Genomic DNA, 22,298 nt, shown 5'->3' on the forward strand with positions numbered 1-22,298 from the left:
CTTGAAGCATGTAACAATAAACACTATTTCATCTTTATATGCTGACTTATTTAAGTATTTAATAATGTATGTTAGAAAAAAAATTAAAATGGCCTGATTTCATATTTTGAATTTAGAATAATTTCACACATAGTCTTATGCAGCCTAAAACTGTCAGTCAAATTTTATCAAATTGATATTTTATGTCTCAAAACCTTCTCTGGAAAGAACCAATTCAGGTTGAACATTCCAAATCTGAAAATTCAAAATCCAGAATACAAAACGTTTAGAGTGCTGACATGATACCACAAGTAAAAAAATTCCACACCTGACCTCATGGAATGGATTACAGTCGAATATATTACATTATTAAGAAATATTGTATTAAATTACCATCAGGTAAAAGATGTATGTGAAATGTAAATGAATTTGTGTTTAGACTTGGGTTCTATCCTAAGATATCTCATCATATATATACAAATATTCTAAAATCCCCTATAATTTGAAATCTGAAATACTTCTTGTCCCAAGTATTTTGGATAAAGGATACTCAACCTATAGTATAAAAGTATTTGTAAGTGAACAAGTGGTTATTCTGAATTAGCATTTCTATAACACTTTATAAGAATATCCAAGAACAATTTATATTAGACATAAGTGAAAAAGTATGTCCACCATAAGGGAAGCCTTTAGAGGTCATGAGAACTAGAAATGAAATACACAAGAAAGAGGTAAATGCAATTATAAAAGAATTTATCATATTCAAAACAGTCTCTGAACTAACCAAAATAGTATTTCCTTAATTCTACTTTTCACTGAGTTTTAATTTCAAAATACATTTCTCCTTGTTTGTTTAACAGGGATTGAACTCAGAGGCCTTGCACATGCTAGCCTAGTGCTCTACCACTGTATTGCTACCTTTCAAAAAACTGAATCTATCTTCCTTACGTGTACTACTTACAATATGAGCATACACACTAGCTAAGAAAGGCAACACTAAGCCAGGTGCAGTGGTGCACACCTGTACTTGAATCCCTTGGTGTTAAATAAACATATACTGTAGATATCTCTGGTACTACATTATCACCCAATAACAGTTGATATAAGGAGCATGGTTGCTAGTTGAACTCATGATGTTTCTCTTTAAGTGAATCAGAATGATGAAAAAACTAAGGATAACAGTATTCTGAGGTAGCCAGGAAAGAGGAGGTTGTTCATCCTGAAAAAATTCTTACAGATAAAAATGAGAAGTCTAAGGAATGGTACAGATATAAATAGAAATGAAATAAGCAAAAAAGTTAAATAAAGAGAGAACTCACCATATTCAAAGTATAGTTTCTAACCTAATGAAGGAACAGACTTCTACAGATATGTTGCCTGAATTGATGCTAAGAAATATGCAGATTTGGCCCCATGCTATGATAACTTAGATGAAAAACAAGGTAAAAGAGATCCATTTACAGATGCAGAACTACAATCTAGGGAAGTTGATGGAAGTGGTGAGCACCAATGAGAACAAGAAGGTAAAGAAATGAGGAAGCCAACCCAAAATATTATGTACATGGCTAAATGAACACATATATGCTTACCCTTACACAGTACTTAGAATATTGTTGAATGAGCAGGAAAATGAAAGACAAGCTATAAAAAGGAACCCTGTTTAGTGAACTGCTCTTTAGAGAACCATTATACAAGATACACTTGAAACTATACCTAAATGTGTTTGTGGGCAATGTTTCTGCCTACCAAGAGCAGACTTTATGAAAGAAACATAATGACAAAGTTCATGCAGTATAATGTTCTGAGTCATTCCAATGAGTGGATCCTACAGGACTGGAGAAAAGGAAACAACTCCCTTTGACAAATGTGCCAAACCAATATGCCACATGCCAATCACAGAAAGAACTAAGATGCAGCCATTCATTTTACTTTCAGGGCATACAGGTAACACAGTAAGCCAAGTAAAGTATATAGGTCTGCTGCCTAATCAGTGCCTGTGCATGCACAATGTTGGGAGTAGATACGGAATGGCTGATTCAGTCTCTAAGACTATAGGATCACGTAATCAAAGACATGCGGACTATTACCCAATACTTTGATATCCCATGGTCATTTTGCATAGGAGTTCACATTTTAAAAATAAGACTGAACTGCACTGAGCATAAGCTCATCATATTTAAATGGATAAAGTGATACCCCAACCTCCTTCACGTAGGCTATTTAGAATGTGAGAGTGGATTATTAAAGACTAAACTAAAATCTACAAAGGGAAGTTGGGCACCATGGTGTACATCAATACCAGCTATCTGGAAGTTTGAGCCAGGAGGATTCCAAGTTTGAGGCCATCCTGGGAAACTTAGCAAGACCTTGACTCAAAAATTTAAAAATTAATAAGAAAAAGGACTGGGGTGTGGCTCACTGGTTATGCACTCCCAGTATCACAAAAACAACAAACAAACAGACAAAAAACAAAGAAGGGGCACTAGCCCTCAAAGTTTGCAACCATGGTATTGTATCCGAACACAAAGATAGTAGCACGCTTTAAGATTGTGGTATTGTAGATCCACACAAGGATGATAGCAGCAGGCTTACCATGAGTAAAGCTAACTAACACACACACACACACACACACACACACACACACACACACACACAGAGTTTTATACTGATAAAACCTGGTAACAGTCCTTGTCCACTGTGCAAATTAGCATGGGCTGGGATGTTTCTGTTTCTTGTGCTTAACATATAATTCCAAGAGAATTAAAGCAGACTGTTTCCAACTGCTGTATATGTATGTCACCAGAGCTGGAACCATAATTATCTTCCATATCAGGTCAAGTTTAAAAGGGATTTGGATAACAGGAGTAGTCGCTGCTCTGACTATGAAGGGATTATTTCTACCTCTGATACCCTGGTTGCTGTAATTTTTTCTTTGAAAAAAAGTGATAAATCATCACATTTATTGTTTCATACTAATGCCCTATTCATGTTATGTCTGAAAAAAGGAAAGGAAAAATGAGAAGCACTGGACTAAAAACATGGTTCTAACAGCACAAGAATCTAAAGTCATGTAAAATTATGGTAAACGAGCAAGGAAATAATCACTAGTCACGATTGAGGAAGATGAGACACTTGTTGCATTATTTAATTATTCAGCTTTGTTCATGCCAAGTCTAAAGCTGAGGAAATAAAAAGGGAATAAATTGAAAGGGAGTTCTCCACTGTTGGACTATTAAAACCAGAGAGAAAATATAACTAGCAGAGGATGGAGAAACCAGGATGGTTATCACCTAAAATTACTTTGAATAGAAATAAAAGAACTGATTGAAAAATTTTTAGCCTTATTTCTCACTTCTGGAGTTCTGATTCTTTCACATATGTCACTTTTTATAAGTAATAGATTCTTTTTCTTTGGAAATTTCATAAGAGAAGATATATCAATGAGTAGATTAAGGTGAAACATATTCATTTAACAGGTATAAAAAATTACTTGATAAGATTACAAAACACACTTTGATAAAAACTGTCACAATATGACATGAACTTCCTTATTATCTTAGTTCAAATAATGCTATTATGAACAATTTCCATTAAAGACAGGAATAAAATATTATCCCCATTACTATATAATATTATCCTAGAAATTCTGGCCAATTCAGTAAGAAGAAAAATGGTAATAAAAGATACACTTTATAGAAAGCAGGGAACATTCCATAAGACTTTGACATTGAGCAGACCAGGTTCAAGTCCTTCATCTACCCTTACTCGAAATGTAATTTCATATTATCATTTTATGTTTTATATATCTGTTCTGTAAAGTAAAGATTAAACAAAGTAATATGGTGATTATAATGAACCTAGCATACTACAAATAACAAACTGGAGGAACTGTTATTCTCACATCTATCATGATCATCTGCTAATGACATAACTGCATGCTAAAGAATCAGAAAATTAATTCAAAACTGGTAGAAGAGGAAAACTCACAGTATAAAAGATAAGCAAAAACCTAAAATTTCTCTAAAACTTAGCACTATTCTCCTGGAAAGAAAAAAAAACTTTAAAAACAGACATGGAATTATAAACTATTTACAAATAAACTTTGTAAGAAATAGAACAGATATACATAAAATGACCAAAATTGTGTTGACATAAAAGAAACAATGAGTAAATGTATAAATTTAATGTGTTTCTGGATAAACTATTATAAACATATCAGTACTTATTAATGTATGCTAAAAGTAATACCAATAAAAATTTCAAAAGTATTTTTAAAAAATGAATAAAACTTATCTTTAAAAATATGAGAAATTAAAGCATATTCTGAGAAGACCCAGAGACAAACCCATACATCTATAGTTATCTGATCCTTGACAAAGGTACCAAAAACATACACTAGAGAAAACACAGCGTTTTAAACAAATGATACTGGTACAACTGGTTATCCAAATGTAGAAGAATGAAACTGGACCCTATCTCTCACCCCACACAAAATTCAAATCAAAATGAATCAAAGATCTAGGAATTAGAACAGAAACTATATTACTCCTAGAAGAAAACAGAGTCAACCCTCTAGCATATAGTCACAGGCAACAACTTTCTCAATAGGACACTAAAGCTCGGGAAATAATGCCAAGAGTTAATAAATGGATTGCATCAAGTTAAAAAAGTTTCTGCACAGAAAAGAAAACAATTAGGAAAAGACAGAATTGACAGAATGTGAGAAAATATTGGCTAGCCACTCATCTGATAGTGGATTAATACTAAATGATATAAAGAATTCAAAAAACTTAACACCAAACACTCAAATAATCCAATTAATAAGTGGGCAAATGAATTAAACAAATCCTTCTTAAAATAAGAAATACACATGGCTAACAAATATATGAAAAATGCTCAACATTATTAGCAATTAGGGAAATGCAAATCAAAACAATGCCAAGATTTCATCTCACACCAGTCAGAATAGTCATCAAAAATACAAACAATAACAAAGCTGGAGAAAATATGGATAAAAAGGAACATTTTTATGCTGTCAGTGGGACTGTAAATGAGTACAACCACTATGGAAATCAGTATGACAGTTCCTCAAAAGACTAGACATAGAACCACCATATGACCCAGTCATATCACTCCTATTTATCCTAAAAATTTAAAATCATCATACTATAGTGATATGTGATGTATATTCATGTTTACAGCAGCACAATTCACAACAGCCAAATTATGGATAAAGAAAAAGTGGTATAAACACAAGAGAGTTTTATTCAGCCATAAAGAAAAATGAAATCATGTCATTTGTAGGAAAATGGATGGTACTAGAGACCATTATGTTAAGTGAAATAAGCCAAATTCAAAAGGTCAAGGGTTATTTTTTTCTCTCAAATGTGAAAGCTAGAGAGGAAAGAGGAAAAGAAAGATGGTGGGAGGGCTGGGCTCTCTTGAAAATCAAAGGGAGATCAGCAAAATAGAGGAAAGGGACCAGGGGGAAGGGGGAAGGGCTAGGGAGTGATTCTGACCAAATTATATTGTTATATTGCATGCATGTATGAATAAGTAACAACAAATCTCAACATGTACAACTATAATGCACCAATAAAAATGTGGAAAGAAAAAAAAAACCAAAAAACACACAAAAAACTCTATTCTGAATCTTTAATACAATAAGGTACTGACTGAACATGCAAATAGAGCAATAAAGTAAAGAGAAAGCCCGGAGAAAAATACAGCTTGGTGCACATATACTATGAGTTCATTTTCTAGCATATATGAGAATCTAATAGATCAGAAGGTAGCATTCTAAATAACTGGCAGAAAGAAGGTGTCATTATTACATGATGATGGGACTTCATTGGCTACTTGGAAATATGTAAAAAAAAAAAAAAATTAAATAAACTGTCACCTCAAATCAAAACCTAAAACAACTTCCCAAAAGATTTTCCATAAATATGAGAGAAAAATAAAAGATGAGAATGATAATTTAAAAAATAGAAAAACAAAGAATTACAAAATTATAATACTGATTTCCAACACAGTAGGAAACCAAAGAACATTAATATAAACAGGATTAAGAATATGAGTTAAATCTTACATGCTCTTCCCACACTTTCTTTTCTCTCTCATATGCTTCCTTTCTCTTTCGCTCTAGTTGTTCTTTCAGTACAGCAGCACGCGCATTTGCTTGGGCCTGAAAATAAGAACAAAATTAGTTATCAGAAAGAGGACATTTGGTTTCCTTCCCACCAAGGTCTATAAAGATACTGACTTATTAGCCACAAAGAAAAGTATGTATAATTCAAAAATAAAAGTATAAGCCCACTCTATATCCCCAACACTTTGAATCACACTTGACATAGAGCAAGCCTGTCAAATAGCAGGTACTCATTAAATATTTACTGAATTAAAATAAATGCAAGGATATTTGAATGGAAATCAGAATGTAAAAACATAGTTATTATATAAGACTTCATTTATCTTCAGAGAATTGGATAACTGCATATTTCATTTTTAAGGTCACTGTTTTTTCTTTTTAGGATTACTTGTGCCATAGGTTTACATATTTAGGTCGTGATTGTGATCAACTGTTCTTTATAAATATGAAATGCATAGAACACCACTACTTTTCAAAAACCAACAAGTGAAAGATGAAGTGGAAAAAAAATTAAAGCAAGAGAATAAAGCAGTCTAATTATGCAAAACTTAATATAACTTTCTATTTCAATTTTCAATATTTTCTATGAAGCTCCGTATTATTTCTAGTCTATACCTTAAGTGATTCATTTTTTTTGCGCCTCAAATCTGCTTCCTCACTTCCTTCTTGTCCTTTGGAACTATCCGTTTCTTTCTACAAAATAAGTAGATAAGCATACCACTTAGGACAGAATCACCAAGTTCAGTGAAAAGCTCCCTGACAGATAATGTGAATACTAAATTTAAAAATGGGAAATCATTCAATGCTGTTAATTTGCTCCCAAAGCTGCAATTGAATTCTTACAGCTATCAACCCCGTGAAGAATTGAACAAAAAGTTAAAAAGAGAATGACATAAACTGTACTTTAATCCAAGGATACTAGTTATACTGTTTTCTCAGAATTCTTCTGCAAAATGTTCTTACCAACTTAAAATCATATAAATAAGACTTAAACGTTATTCCCTGAACACTTCATCAGTTTTGTCTTTGTTATTGCCACAGCATTTTTTTTTTTTTTTTTTTTGGTACTGAGGACTGTACCCAGGGGTGCTTAACCACTGAGCCACATCCCCAGGCCTTTTATAATATTGCTGAGTTGCTAAGTGCCTCTTTAAGATTCTGAGGCTGGCTTTGAACTTGTGATCCTCCTGCCTCAGCCCCCTGAGCTGCTGGGATTACGGGCATGCACCACCACACCTGACTGGCAAAGCATTTTTAATCTTCATCTATTAGAATATCATTCAGTTCCTTTTTATTTATTTCCTTTATGGCAGTGCTAGGATTTGAACCCAGGGCCTCAAGCAAGCTAGGCAAGTGTGCTGCCACTGGGCTAGGTTCCCATCCCTCGATTACTCTTTAAAAATTCTCAAACTACCTTTTCACCACGAAGTCTGGCTTTAATCTGCTGGCGCTCATTGAAATTCTGTAATCTTATTTGCCTCAGTCTTGCCAGATAAACCTACAAAGAAGAAAAACACACAACATATTCATGTAACAGAAAAAGTATCAACCTTTATACTGCTAAAAAACGTATAATTCAAGGAAAAGTGTTAATCTGAATATAAGAAATAAAAGTTCTGAAAGCTGGTTAACGGAAATGTAATATTAGCTTTCAAGTTATCAATTTAGAGCAATTTATTTCTGAAAAGAAAGAAATATAATTATAAATTTTAAATTTTTAATCGAAAGAAAAGAAATTGAACTTAGAAGACTGAGTAACAGTTATGAGGCAAAATTATGACAAAGCATGTCAGTCAAATTATAGTAACAGGTCCCTATAAACTTACAAAATCTTTAAACAATTATTAAGAATTTAAACCATGCAAGAAAAGGAGGCAATAAACTCAAAAAATGGCTGTGTGATGGAGTTGGCGAACATGCGGGAAGCATACCTCTTCCTCTTTGTTTCTTGGCTTCCCTCCTCTTGAAGAGCTGGACCTGCCTCCATACATAGCTGCCAGGTTTTGCAGGATTCCCTGTTTATCATTTAATGTACTAAGTTTAAAGAATGACTACGGCTATGTCATCATCTTATCTATGAATAGCCATGTGCCACTTTATTTCTTTTGGGCAAATACTGACCATTTCTAATAACAAATTGTGGCATTTTCCTGTATCAATTTAGCAAATACATTTAGTGAGAAGTGAAGAAAGCAATTAAGTCTCAAATATAATAATTCAAAACAGAGACCAGCTGTTTTACTAGTCATTTAAGTAAAAGGGGTTTTGTAACTGCTTTAGAGGTTAGACAAACCCCAAATCAATTTTTTCTTTGCCTCTAAAAAGGCCCAATTCATTTCTTCATGTCTGTGAATCAATCTCTCTCACACATGCACAAATATTTGAGCTTACTGCTCTTGAATTCAACAAATGTGTTTGCATATTAAGAAATAAAATTTCTGAAATCTGGTTAATAATGAAATCTAGTTAAGTCAAACTCTTTGTTCTCAGGCATGTCTTGTTACTATTACAGAAATGATCATACCTAGACACAAGCTGACTCACTTTTGGACATAATTTACCACTAATGTGGAATTATCTTTGTAGAAATTATTAGTATCCTTCAGTAAAACCATCAGATTGTCAAATTGTTTACTCTCTTTTTCTTTAGCATGGAAGCATGCTTCAAGATTCTCCACCCAAATTCTTTTCATTAGCTTGTCGAAAATGTACTTTTTAATGTTTACCATCTCCCTTTTCTTGATGGCCATTCTATTTTAACACGCCTAGAATCTGGTTTCTTATCCATGATTCTGAAAAAATTTAAGATCACCAATGACCTCAGAAGTGATTCAAATGGAGCCTGTTGAGAATTTTTGCACTCATTTCCACTGAAAAACTGTTTGACTCCACTTAACTTATGTATAATACTTTTCTCCTATAACAATATGTTCACTATAGAAAATTTATAAAATAAGGAAAATGTTAATCACTTATAATTCTAATACTGAGAACATGTAATTTAAGATATTATCTTCTAAATTTCCTTTTATTCACATCTATGAATGTAAACATGTTTATTTTTATAAAAACTATGATTTTACTACTACTATTCTATTTTTCTCAATGTTATATTCTGTGTTTTCCCATATTCAATTAATACTTCTTTTATAAATATCACTCTTAAATGACTCAACACTATTCATAATATTCTACTAAATAAACATTCTGTAATTCAAACTTTTTAAAGAAAAAGTCTTTTTTCTTTCAGTATTTATAACAACACTCTCTCCTAGGTTGTTCTGATCTTTGCTACTTTTCACAGGTGTGTTTTTCTTTCTTGGTTCCTTGCTAAATGTCACTGTATTCTTGAGTTTCATTCTGTGGCCCTTCTCTTCTCATCCCCAGACTTTGACATATGTTGCTGATTCCCAAATCTAAATTAATCTCCCACCTAGCCACTCTAGAGGCTCAGGCAGGTAGAGGTCCCTGGGGAACACAGAAGACCCTGTCTCAAAACACCACCACCAAAACAAACCCTGATAGTGTTTTTTCTTTTGAATTATAAACTTGGAGTTTATTAAATTGTCATCTGGACATTTCACTTTTATGTAGCAAAGCTACCTCAAACAATTTACAAAACTGACTTTTTAAACCATTTTTAAAAAATACATTATTGTATTACTAGCTTATGATAAACCACCTAAATCAGCAAGCCGGGAGTTATTTTTGCCTCTCTCATATCAACCATGTACAAATGACTGCCAGATTTCTAATCCTATCTCCTAATCATTTTAATTTATGCCTTTAATTTCTACCTTAGCTATGGCTTTCTTCTTTTGACTCCTGAATTATAAAAAATTTTCCTAACTTAATTTTACTTCTAGTCTCCCATCTCCCAACTATTTTTTACAAGGTACCTGGAGTTACCTTTCTAAAATTATTTTTCACCCCAAATCTCTAATAAATCTTTCAATGGTTCCCATTATTTTCAGATTTTAATCCATTCTGTTCAATGGCAGATTCATCCCTGCCTCCACTCAACCATAAATCCCACATTCTAGTCAAAAAGAATACATACATACATACATATACATACATACATACATATAATCTCACTGGTCGTCTTAAAATTATTAACTCTACTCATCTTACAAAACTTAAATCAAATATGCCCTGGAAAGTTTTGCCAGAACTTTCTGTAGTGAGTTCAGTTGCCTCTTCTGACTTACCATGCCTATGTTCATGCAGGCCTCTCACGGCAGTGCTCAATAGAGTATACTCTGGTGAAGTTAATGACAGTTAAGAACATGGCCTACAGACTATGAAGTCTATTAATTCATGTTTTTGCCAACGCCAACCTTCAGCAAAATAACTTAAACTTGCTAGGTCTGGGCACCTACTTCAAGGACAAGACAGAGCAAAAAAAAACGTATGAGCATGCCCTTGCCTTTCTCCTCCTGAGAAAATGCTTTTACTCATCCAGTTTCTTCTCCTCTTCAAGAAGGTCTTGGAATCAGCTTATTAGTTACTTGAACTTTGGAGATATAGGTGTTTTTGGCTATGGATGTTCAACTCCTTCAGCAATAATACTGGAAAGGTTGTCATTCACTCACTGAACTGCTTTTCTTTCTTTGTCAAGAGCAAATCAGGCATATTTGTGTGGATACACACTAAGTTGTTCCACTGATCTACATGCCTATGGCTTCATTACTATTACATTATACTGATTACTATAGCTAAAAGTCAGCCTTAACAGAATTATTCCTCTTTTTTCTTCATAATTGTTTTTGGCCATTTTAAGGCTAAATTAAATTAATTTCATAATAATTTTATTTGGGGAGCACTGGAGATTGAACTCAGTGGCACTTTACCACTGAGTGCATTCAGCTTTTTTGTCTATCTTAGGGATTTTTCCATGAGTGCTTCAAAAAATGAGTATTCTACTATTGCTGGGAGGAATATTCTGTAAGTTAGAGCTTGGTGGTTATTGGTAGGATTTAGCTATCATCCTTGCTAATTTTCTGTCTAGTTCTATCGACTTTTGACAGTAGGGTGTGAAAGTCTCCAACTGTAATTAGGAATTTGTTTATTTCTCCTTTCAGCTCTATTCGTTTCTGCTTTATATATTTTGAAGCCTAGGTGTTTGGAGTATACATTTAGGATTGCAGTAACTTTTTAGTGCACTGACTTTTTTATTATGTAATGTCTCTTCATGTTTTCTTCGTACCTTTATGTTGTTCTGTTACTAGCAAATTCTTTTAGTTTTCTTCATTTGAGCATAGTTTTACTTCCCCTTTATTCTTAAGGGACATTTAAAATGAGATACAGAATCTGGGATGGACAGTAGTTTCCTTCAGCACTTGAAATATGTTGTGTCACTTCCTTCTGATCTTCTTGGCTTCAAATGAAAATTTTGCTGTCAATTTGGTGTCCTTTCACTCTGGCTACTTTTATATTTTTTCACAGTACTAGGGATTGATCCCAGGGCTTTGTGTAAGCTAGACAAGTGAATCACTGAGCTACATCCCTGCTACCCTTTCTGGCATTTTAAAAGATTAGTTCTCTTCATCTTTTACTTTCAGTTTCAGTTTCTTTTACTTTGAGTTTATCTTATTGTGGGGTTTGCCTAGCTCCTTAAATATGTAGGTGTCTTTCATCTAGGTTTCCATCTTTCACCAAAAACAAAGTTTTCAGCCATTATTTTTTCAAATATATTTTCCAGTCAAATACTACTTTCTCTTGGTTTTTCAGTTCCAATGAAACAAATACTAAATCTTTTGTATTGTTCTATAACTTCTTGAGACTATGATTTTTTTTCAGTTATTTTTCCCTTTGTTGTCCAGATGAAATAAATTTAATCAATCAGTCTTCAAGTTCACTGATTCTGTCTTCTGTCATTTCCACTACACTAGTGTCTTGTGAATTTAAAATTTTGTTTATTCTACTTTTCAGTTCTATAATTCCCAGTTGGTTCTTCTTTAAATTTCTACTTCTTTGCTGATTTTCCCCTTTTTTTTTCAAGAGGATCATAATCATTAATTATTACAGCAGTTTTATTACAGTAGCTTTAAGACCTTTGCCAGATAATTCAAACATCTGATTCAAGTCAGATCAATGCTTTTTCTCACTCAAATTGTTTTTCCTTATTTTTGGTGTAACTAATGCTTTTTCATTGCATCTTTAATATTTTGGTTATTCTATTAGAAGACTCATTTAAATCTTTTAGTAGAAAGTAGCCTGTCCTAGATTTAGCATTTAGGTTCTGGACTACTTTCTCTGGGCTTGAGTTCCAGAGGTAGCCAGATCCTTCTCTTGCTCAATCCCAGGCCATATGCTGTTGCTGGGAGAATTCCTGAAGATGGTGACAAATGCCATTGGGTCTGTTCTCCTAATGTAACTAGATGGAACATATGGAGACACACGGTTTTATACCCAATGCTACTGTGGGTAGATAGAATCATTTGTTAGCATTCTACTTGTTGAGATGAAATATTCCAGGGCTTTGTCACTGATTATGGATTAAGCTGGTCTTCAAGTATAATGTCTATGCCCCCATTGTGAAGTGGAGTTGGGGCCACCTGAGACTTTACTGCTGCCCTCAGCTTGAACTACTCACCAGAGCTCTGGTGTGTGGAAGGTGGGATCACCATTTCTGTTGGAATTCTACTTTCCTAAAACCTTGGTGATGAGTGATGAGTGAAAGCTAGCTTTTGTTTCTTGGTGGTTTTTATTGTTTGTTTGTTTTGTTTTTGTTTCTGGTCTGTCTGGAGATCTGGGATATACTCTAAGATATAGGATGGTACCAGTATTGAATATAAGAAAGATGAAAAGAAATCCAGAGAACCTTACTGTCATTCCTCAAGTCCTGAAGTTCCTAGCTAAGTTCACCTTTTTGCCAGCATTTAGAATTACATTATCATTGTATGCTGAATAATTGTTGTTATTTAACTGTATTTAGAGGGGATGTGAGCCCCCTCTAATGATGGAAAAGTGAGCCTATGCCATCTGCTGGAACTGGGAAGAAACTAATTTTTTTTTTTTAAATATTTTTTAGATGCTGATAAACCTTTATTTTATTCATTTATTTATATGTGGTGCTGAGAATCCAACCCTGTGCCTCACACATGCTAGGCAAGCGCTCTACCACTGAGCCACAACCTCAGTCCAGAAACTGCTTTATGATAGTTAAGGTTTTAACATTGCAAAATACTCTATGATATGAACAGTACATCAAAGTTCAACAGAATAACACAGGATTGTTGTAAAGACTAAAAGAGATTTTAATGAGTTGAATTGTATCCCTCCACAAATTTATATGTTGAAATCTAACACCTGGTATCTCACTGATCTTATTTGGAGATAAAAACTTTACCAATTTAAAACTGAGGTCAACAGGATGGGCATTTATGTAACGTGACTGGTATGCTAAAGGGAAAATTTGGAGACAGATTCACGCATGGGGAGAACACCATGGGAAGATGAAGGCAAAGGTCAGAATAATGATTCTAGACACTAAGGAAAGCCAAAGACAGTCAGCAGCTACCAGAAGGTAGGAAAAAGGGATGGAGCAGATTCTTTCTCACAGCTTTCAAAAGTAAACAATCCTATCACACATCGATCTTAGTCTTCTTGTCTCCAGACTGTGAGATAGTAAATTTCTATTGTTTAAGCCACTTAGTTTGTGGTATTTGATTACAGTATCCCTAGAAGACTAATACAGAGATAATGCATATAAACTCCTTAACATAATAACTAACATTTTAAGTTTTTAATAAAGTCATTAGTATAAGTAAACTGTCATTAGTATAAAGAAATATAGCATGATTTAAGATAAGGTCATATGTAAGTAACATTTTTCAAGGGAAATAATATTGCTTCATGATTTTTTGATTAAATTCAGAGGTTCTTCTGCTAAGTAATGCCACAAAAACAAAAAACAAAACAAACAGATATCCAAGGCAATCTCTTACAACAGTAGAAGACATCCATAAGAATATCAGTAGAACTACAGTCAACTTCAATGAATATCATCAAGAGAATTAATAATTGTGGTATAGTCGATCACACAATGGAATATTATACAGCTATACTTGATTACATGAATGAATCTTAGAAAAATGTTGAATAAAAAAATAAAGTCTTAAATTTATATATCATATTTATAATGTCCCAAAATAAGCAAAACAGAACAATATATTGCTTAGGCACATATACATGTGTGAAAAAAGTGTTTTAAGAAATCCAAAGGAATGGTAAATCCAAAATCCAGGATAATGATGCAGCAAAGGCAAAGGAACAAGTTAGGATGCAGTTGGCAAACCACAGCCCATGGGCCAAAATCCAGTTCACCATTTCTTTTTCTATTGCCTATAAGCTAAGAATGGTGGGAAAAAAATAAAAGAAGGATATTTTAGACACAAGAAAATTATATGAAATTTTAATTTCAGTGTTCATAGATAAAGCATTATCAGAACATATGCATGTTCATTCACTATTATATTGTCTTTGTTAATTCTGTTTTGTGCTGCAATACAAAGTTCAGTAGCTATAACAGAGAACTTATGATCCAGCAAAACCAAGAATATTTACTATCTAGCACTTTCCATAAAAACATCCGCCAATCCTTAAGGTAGAGAAGAATACATAAACTGAACTTAGTGCTCTACTCTAGAGTATACTATTTTGCTTCCTAATTTACACATATATTACATATATTCTTTTCTATGTAACCAGTGTTATTTTACAAGAATTAAAAATACTTTTAAAGATCTGGAAAAATAAACAACAATGTTGAAGAATTAATTTACTATATAAGATACCCTATAACAAGGACCTGCAACCTATAGTCCATAGGTAAAATCTAGCCTGCTGCCTAATTTCCAAAATAAAGCTTTTCTAGAACATAGCCACACCAATTTGTTAGTTTTTCACTATTGTGGTAAGTTTGAGTAATTGTGTAAGACACCAAACGAACTATAAAGCCTAATATATTTACTATCTAATATTTTAAAGAAAAGATCTGCCTATCCTGCCTCTACAGTATCATCATATCTACAAGTTTTATCTAAATTAAAGCAAATACTAATATGGAATTTAAAAAGGAATAAATAACAGTAAAATAGTTAAAAGCATAATCTTGAAAGTCAGACACACTGACTACTTCTGGGCATATTATGTGACATTGGGTAAAGTACTAATGATTCTGGGTCATCAACCTATAATGCTGGAATAAAAATCTCCACCATGGGACTGCAAATTGGTACAACCACTATGGAAAGCAGTATGGAAATTCCTAAGAAAACTTGAAATGGAAGCACTGACCAAGTCATCCCACTCCTAGGTTTATATCCAAAGGAATTAAAATACCAAACTACAGTGACACGGCCACATCAATGTTTATGGCAGCTCAATTCACAAAAGCTAACCCATGGAACCAACCTACAGAGTCCTTCAACAGATAAATGGATAAAGAAACTGTGGTATTTGTACACAATAGAATATTATTCAGCCTTAAAGAAGAACAAAATTATGGAATTTGCTGGTAAATGGATGGAAGTGGAGAATATTACACTAAGCAAAACAAGTTAATCCCAAAGAACCAAAAGTCAAATGTTTTCTCTGATATGCAGATGCTAGCTCACAATAAGGGGATGGGAAGAACAGAGGTATTTTGGACTAGACAGAGGAGTGAAGGGAGGGGAGGGGGCATGGGGAATGATAATAGAAAGAACTGGACATTATTACCCTATGTGCATGTATGACTATATGACCTGTGTAACTCTACCTCATGTACAACGAGACAAATGAGAAATTATATTCCATTCATGTATGATGTGTCAAAATGATTTCTACTGCCATGTATAACTAATTAGAACAAATTGAAAAATATATTTAAAAAAATCTCTGCCACAGAGAATTGTTATTAGGATTAGACTCTCAGTAATATTAACTTTTATAAATAATTTCATAGCAAAATAAATAAAACCACAAAAATCCCACCACCAGCACCACTACCACTAAGAAACAGCTGGCCTGAAGTATTCTTTGCTAGAATTTTACTAATCTGCATTTCAGCTGCCCTTGCAGGAAAAAGTTTGAATTCAGATAAAAGCATATAAAATTATTTTTAAAAACCATGATTTCTTTAAAATTTAATTTAAAAATTACTGATTTTCCAAATGCTTGTTCATAGGTCAGGAACTTTATTTTGCTATAGAAATTAGGTTCTAATTCACTGTGGTTTCCCAAAGAGATAAATAAAATGTACTGATCAAATGATTTATGGCAGCATTTTATTGCAGAGGGCTAATCCTTAAGACTCAAAAAGTTTAGTCTTGGGTTGGAGTGGTAGCACGTGTGCAGCACTTAGTTCGCTCTTTAGCACCACATAAAAATAAATAAATAAAGGTACTGTGTCCATCTATAACTAAAAAATATATATTAAAAAACTAGTCTTACCTGTTTAGGTTTATTCATAATATGATATTAAAAGTACCAGAAAATATTAGATTTAATACCTGAATCTGTTATTATCAAAGACTGTGTTTTTTCATCAGTAACAGAAAATTTATAAGTAACTATAAAAATAAACCAATGTAATTTCACATATATTTCCAAGTTATTAAAACAAATTATGGATATTTATATTTATTAATGGAAAAATATTTAATATATGTTGCCTTAAATCTATGATGTTAATATTTCTTCCTGAGGAGTTGGTCATTATCATAAATATCCAGTTTTGAACTGTGCTATAGATACAGCTATTCCATGAAGAGCTCAGCAGTTATAATGTTGAATTGAGAAGCAACAGTTGCCATGGCCCAAAAACATGCACGAATGAGTAGAAACATACCTTAGTGACCACTATAAAATCAGTCCCTTCACATCCCTCCATTCGTCAACATCAGCTTCTATTAATACTCTTCACATCAAGGTCTCTGTTGGTTAATATCTCCCTGGGTGTTGAATGTTTTAAATATGTGATAATATAATGCACATCTAATTCAAATTCACTGATAGGGCTGGGATATAGTATTTTGGTACTTGCCTAGCATGCACTAGGTCCTTGGAATGATCTCCAGTGGTGGAAAAACAAAAATCAAAAACAAATTCACTGGTTAACAAAATTGAAAATCTTTCCAAAAAATGAAGAATTTCATGAAATGATGATAGTGTTATTGGAAACCATATAAATTCATCTACAAAAGTGACAGATAGATAAATTAATAACCAAGTTAAAGAAAATTGCAAAGAATTTTGATGTTAGTGCCTTAGAATTGTGGGAGTATCAAGATAGTAAGAAATGATCTTTGGAAAATTGGCTCGCTTTTATAATATAGTTGTAGAAATAAAACACGAAATAAAAAATGTGCCAGATTTCATTGTCATAATACAAACATTTTTTTACATTTTACCATCTCTGAAATGGGGGTGGGATCATTACAGTCAAAGGTATCTGAAAGTCATTGTTGACCAGACAGCATTTAACAAGTAAATGTTATTACCTGAGTAATGCATCAGTTTTACAATACTGTATCAGTTTTGTGTGTGTGTATGTGTGTATGAACAAGACAACTGCAGTCCTTTAAACTTTCAATTGATAAATCACTTATGGGTTATTTTAAGAAGAAACACAGCCCTGGTAGTTACTGAAACATTTCATTAATACCTTCAGTTAAAAGCAAGAAAGTGCTAGGATTAAAACTTTCAGGTTAGTGTTGACTCCTTGAGAGAAAAATAGGAGCAATCTGTTAGAAAATATTATCATCTCAGTGTACTTGGAAGCACAGAGGAAAATATTTTGTGAGAATACATGAACATCATGTGACCCTGATTTTAAAAAGACTGAAAAATCAAATTACGAATGTGAAGCATATTTAGGAATGAATACATTTATCAATTGACTTAATTCATAGTTTCCTTTTTACAGATGCACAATAATGGTATAATAAAAAATCTAAAATAGGTATTTCATCAAGTATAAAATAAAAAGGTTGAGTGATAAAAAGCACTGTATCAGTTCAATTAGCATTTTTGTTCTCTTTTAGTCATTAGTAAAATAAAATGTGCCCTACATCTGTGTCCTCTTCAAAAAAAAAAATTTTTTTTAATGGTGCTGGAGATTGAACCCAGAGTCACACATGCTAGGTAAGTGCTCACTGAGCTACATGCCCAGACCTCATCTTTATATCTGATAAAACATAGACAGAACTTATTTAATGGTATCAGAAAAATTAAAATATTCTGCAGATTACTAATTTTCAGAATTAAAACAAACATAACCCAAACTCTGATAAAGATAAAATAATTAAATTGCATTTTCAAGGTAAAATCCCAATTAAATACCCCCACTCTTTCCACAAAATGCAGAACCATGTTTTAGCTGAATTTATTATAACTGATCTCTTTCTAGTATCAATAATTGAGGAGGATCTTACAGACATTACATGGGGTTGAAGAACACTATATCACTATGAAGGACTGTTCCTACAGACATCTGATTTGTTTTCAAAGTAGATTCTGAAACTCTCCATATTCTTCTCCTCCTCAACTAAGAGTCAATACACTCTTAGAAAGGTTATGTCTTACTCTTATATCAAGATCTAATGCCTGTACAACACAGATGGGCAAGACACACTTGTTTTATAAGACCAACTCTTTTCTTATGGTGAGAATATAACATTTATATTATGAAGGTGCTATGAAGACAAATGAAACAAAAGACTTTTTGTAAATTACAGAACACACTATATATATTAACAATTATTTCTACAGGAAACTGTCATCTCTTCTATTGCCTTAGAAATTCAGTAGTACTGAAAATATATTTACTTTGTTGACTCTTTGTCCCACATCTTCTGCAGTAATCCCAAAGCCAGCAAAGCAACACAAAATTACCACAAACTCTCTCCAAGAAGAGCAATGGAATTTCAGGTAAGAACAAGAACTACAAATAGGTATTACTCAAGTTTGAGGGATGAAAAAGGTAAAAGAGAGGAAAATCAAGAGAGGTAAGAGAACCAAAGGATAAAACGTTTTGCTAACCTGAAGCGTTTTTAATTTATCCTTTAATAGCTTTAAACAGAAAATGTGTTTGATTTTATTTAGAAGGATCATTTTTGCAGCTTCAGTAACAGATGCATTAAAAGGATCTAAGAAAATGGAATTTGATCAGGGATTATATATAAGTTGAATTGAATACTGACAGAAGGTAATAATAAAAGGTGGGCTGGGCTGAATTTTCTACTAGAACTCAAACTAGCTACACCTCAAAATCAAGCCATCTTTGATGGTGATGCACAGTGAAATAGGTAATTCAAGAAGGACAGCAAATTTTTAAAAAATGCAATGAATTTAGTTTTGAAAATGTTAATAAAGATGTATGAGAAAATTCTGGTTCTAGGTAATATAGAATAAGCACATGACACCTTTCTTTCCCACTGAGTACAACTCTAAAACCTGGACAGAACTACTGCAGACTCTGGAAAGTAAATAATGGTTACAGTAGAGAACAGCAGAACTAAAAGTACTACCCAACATGCAGTGAGTATCCCACTTTCTAAAATTGATGCTATCTCCCATGATATGAACTGAACTTGGCTGATAACTTGAAACTGAGTACTCTGGAGATGGCAGATACAAGAGAAACTCTAGTTCTAGCTCAAGGAGTAGGGAAGGGAATGCCTAAAACTGAAGGACAAGGGAGGAAATCTCCATTTTTCTTTCTTCTCCTTTCCTTTTTCCCCTTTCTCTTGTGTTCCAGCACCCAGGAAATCTCACTGTTGTGAGGGCTACTGAGATACCAACTGCAACAAATGCTTGCAGGAACCAAAATTCTGAGGAAAGGCACCTTTGTCTTTTATAACATTGATGTTCCAAAAGGGCAGGGCCAAAACTCATGGCTTCTCTCTCTTTCTGTCCTCCTGCTGCTGGCTTCCAGAGATGATGAAATTGTAGACTGGGAGGCTGAAAGCTAGGAGAATGGAAGTGGAGTACCAGGCAATGGGAAATCACCAAGGAGAGGAAAGACAGGAAGGAGTTCAGGAAAATAACCCTATATCCTGTTCCTAAGGTACTAGGCTCACCTACAATGTGTGTGTGAAGGGATGTAATCCTACTGGGCATACCGCAGACTTTGAGCACTGAGCTAACAGATTTCCACCTAGATCTCAATGTGATCACACTGGGTGGCACACGCAGGACAGATCTGAAGAGTAGTACTAGGTTTTGAGAGAAGCAGTAAAACTGGAACCACAGTGCACAGAAGGAAAACAGAAACGTGTAGCCTAAGCATGACTGTTTGACTGTCTGCTAAAGTGAATACAATCAACAATATCCATAAACTTCAAACAAAGTCCAGTGTTCTAATAATATAATATTCTAAATGTTCAGGATATAATTGACAATTGATCAGCATATGAAGAAACACAAAATCTTAACATACATGGGAACACGATAGAGACTGATTAGATGACCCAGATTATACAATTATCTGACAAAAACTTCAAAGACACTATTATAAGAATGCTTGAACAAAACAATCATGAACATTCTTGAAAAAAGATTCAATAAGGTATCATAAGCAAAGAAATAGAGATGAAAATATAATAAATGAAAAAATAAAACATAAAATAAAATAAAACATTCCCTGTACGGACCTAAAGAGCAGAATAAGGATAAAGGAGAAATCATGGCTCTTTCTCTCTCTCTGCTCCCTAATTGCCACATCCTGAGCTGCTTTCCTCCACCATGCCCCTCTGCCATGATGTTCTGGCCCATTTTGAGCCAGAACTAATGTGAGCTAAAATAAACTTTTCCTCCTCTACATTGCTTTTGTTAGATTTTTTGGTCACAGTGATGAAAAAGCTGACTAAAAAGAAATTGCAGAATTGAGATGCAGAATCATTGTGACTAACCTGAACATGTGGTTCACAAGCTTTTGGAGCCTTTTGACGTTTATGAGAAGAATTTTGAAAAAGTTTAGATATGCAAACTGGAAAAGCTTCAGAATATTGTAAGAAGAGATTAATGGACAATTCTAGTGGGAGCTCAAAAGAACTAGAATGCTGATAGGATTGTGGACAATAAAGATTGGACTCATGAAGTACCAGAGGAGGACAATGTTAGAACCTGGGAGACTTTCTCTGAGGCCGAATTTAAAGGTGAGGGACTAATTAATCCGATGGAGGAAATTTCAAGGCAGCACAGTATTCAGGGGGTAAAATGGATATTACTGGTGGCTTTTAGACAAGTTTACTGTGATAATAAGGAACAGAAAGCAAAGTAGAAAGATTTGAAAAACTTCGGAGTACGGCCAGAAAACTGCAAGTAAAACTGTGTGGTTGTTAAAGAGATTATAGTAACTAAAGAAATGCTAAGCACTTTACCCAGAAATAGAAAAGAGGGCTTGAAGGCATCTCATGAATTGGCAAGACCACATGCATCTCAGACTCAAGGGTGTAAAAGAAAAACTCCCTTTGAGAAGAGGTCATGGGAGACCCTGCTTGCACAGCAGGGCCTAGAAGTTTTTTCACCATGCTCAGCTTCCCAGGCACACAGAGGTGCTGCAGTCACAGTCCCAGAGACTTAGCTACTTTGTGAGATGGTGGCAGACTTTGATGTCAACCACGTGGTTCTGCAGGAATATAGGATGCTGAGTTAGGGGGTTCAAGGAGGCTTTGAACTCACACCAGTAACTCCCCAAGGCACTCTCAGGCTTTTGGCTTCAGACTCAGGACTGTACTATCAACTTTTCTTGTTCTGAGGCTTCTGGCTTCCTGGATAGACCAACTACCAGTTTCTCCAGCTCTCACATGGCCACTGGGAACTTTTTAACCTCTGTGATTATGGAAGCCAATCTCATAAATTCCCTCTTACATAAATATATCATCTATTGGATCTATTTTTCTAGAGAACCCTGACTAATATGATAGTGTGTACATTCTTGTGCAACATTAGATCATAAACTATTCTAGAGATAAACTAGAGTACGTTTTATATTAAACTTTTATTAAATTTTATATCCCTAATACTCCCAAAGTGCTTATCAAATTGTTTTGCTAAATTAGTAAATCAGCAAAACAGGTAATATGATACATATACCCAATCACATTAAAAAGCATAGATTCTTCCCTTTGAGTCACATCTTTCTAAGTCAAAAGTTTACATATAGATTTAGTCATCC

The 22,298-nt window shown here is 33.7% G+C and overlaps 1 protein-coding gene across 1 annotated transcript in view; it reads right to left on the bottom strand.

The window, feature by feature from the left end:
* The window catches only part of Nek1 (NIMA related kinase 1), a 223,133-nt gene that overhangs the window by 98,102 nt on the left and 102,733 nt on the right, over positions 1 to 22,298 (bottom strand). The window contains 4 exon segments of the mRNA XM_047550153.1: positions 6,071 to 6,166; positions 6,746 to 6,823; positions 7,545 to 7,628; positions 8,062 to 8,145. Coding sequence (XP_047406109.1) covers positions 6,071 to 6,166; positions 6,746 to 6,823; positions 7,545 to 7,628; positions 8,062 to 8,145 — 342 coding nt within the window.

The sequence above is a fragment of the Sciurus carolinensis genome, chromosome 4, assembly GCF_902686445.1.
Source record: "Sciurus carolinensis chromosome 4, mSciCar1.2, whole genome shotgun sequence".
In the NCBI taxonomy this organism is placed as follows: domain Eukaryota; kingdom Metazoa; phylum Chordata; class Mammalia; order Rodentia; family Sciuridae; genus Sciurus; species Sciurus carolinensis.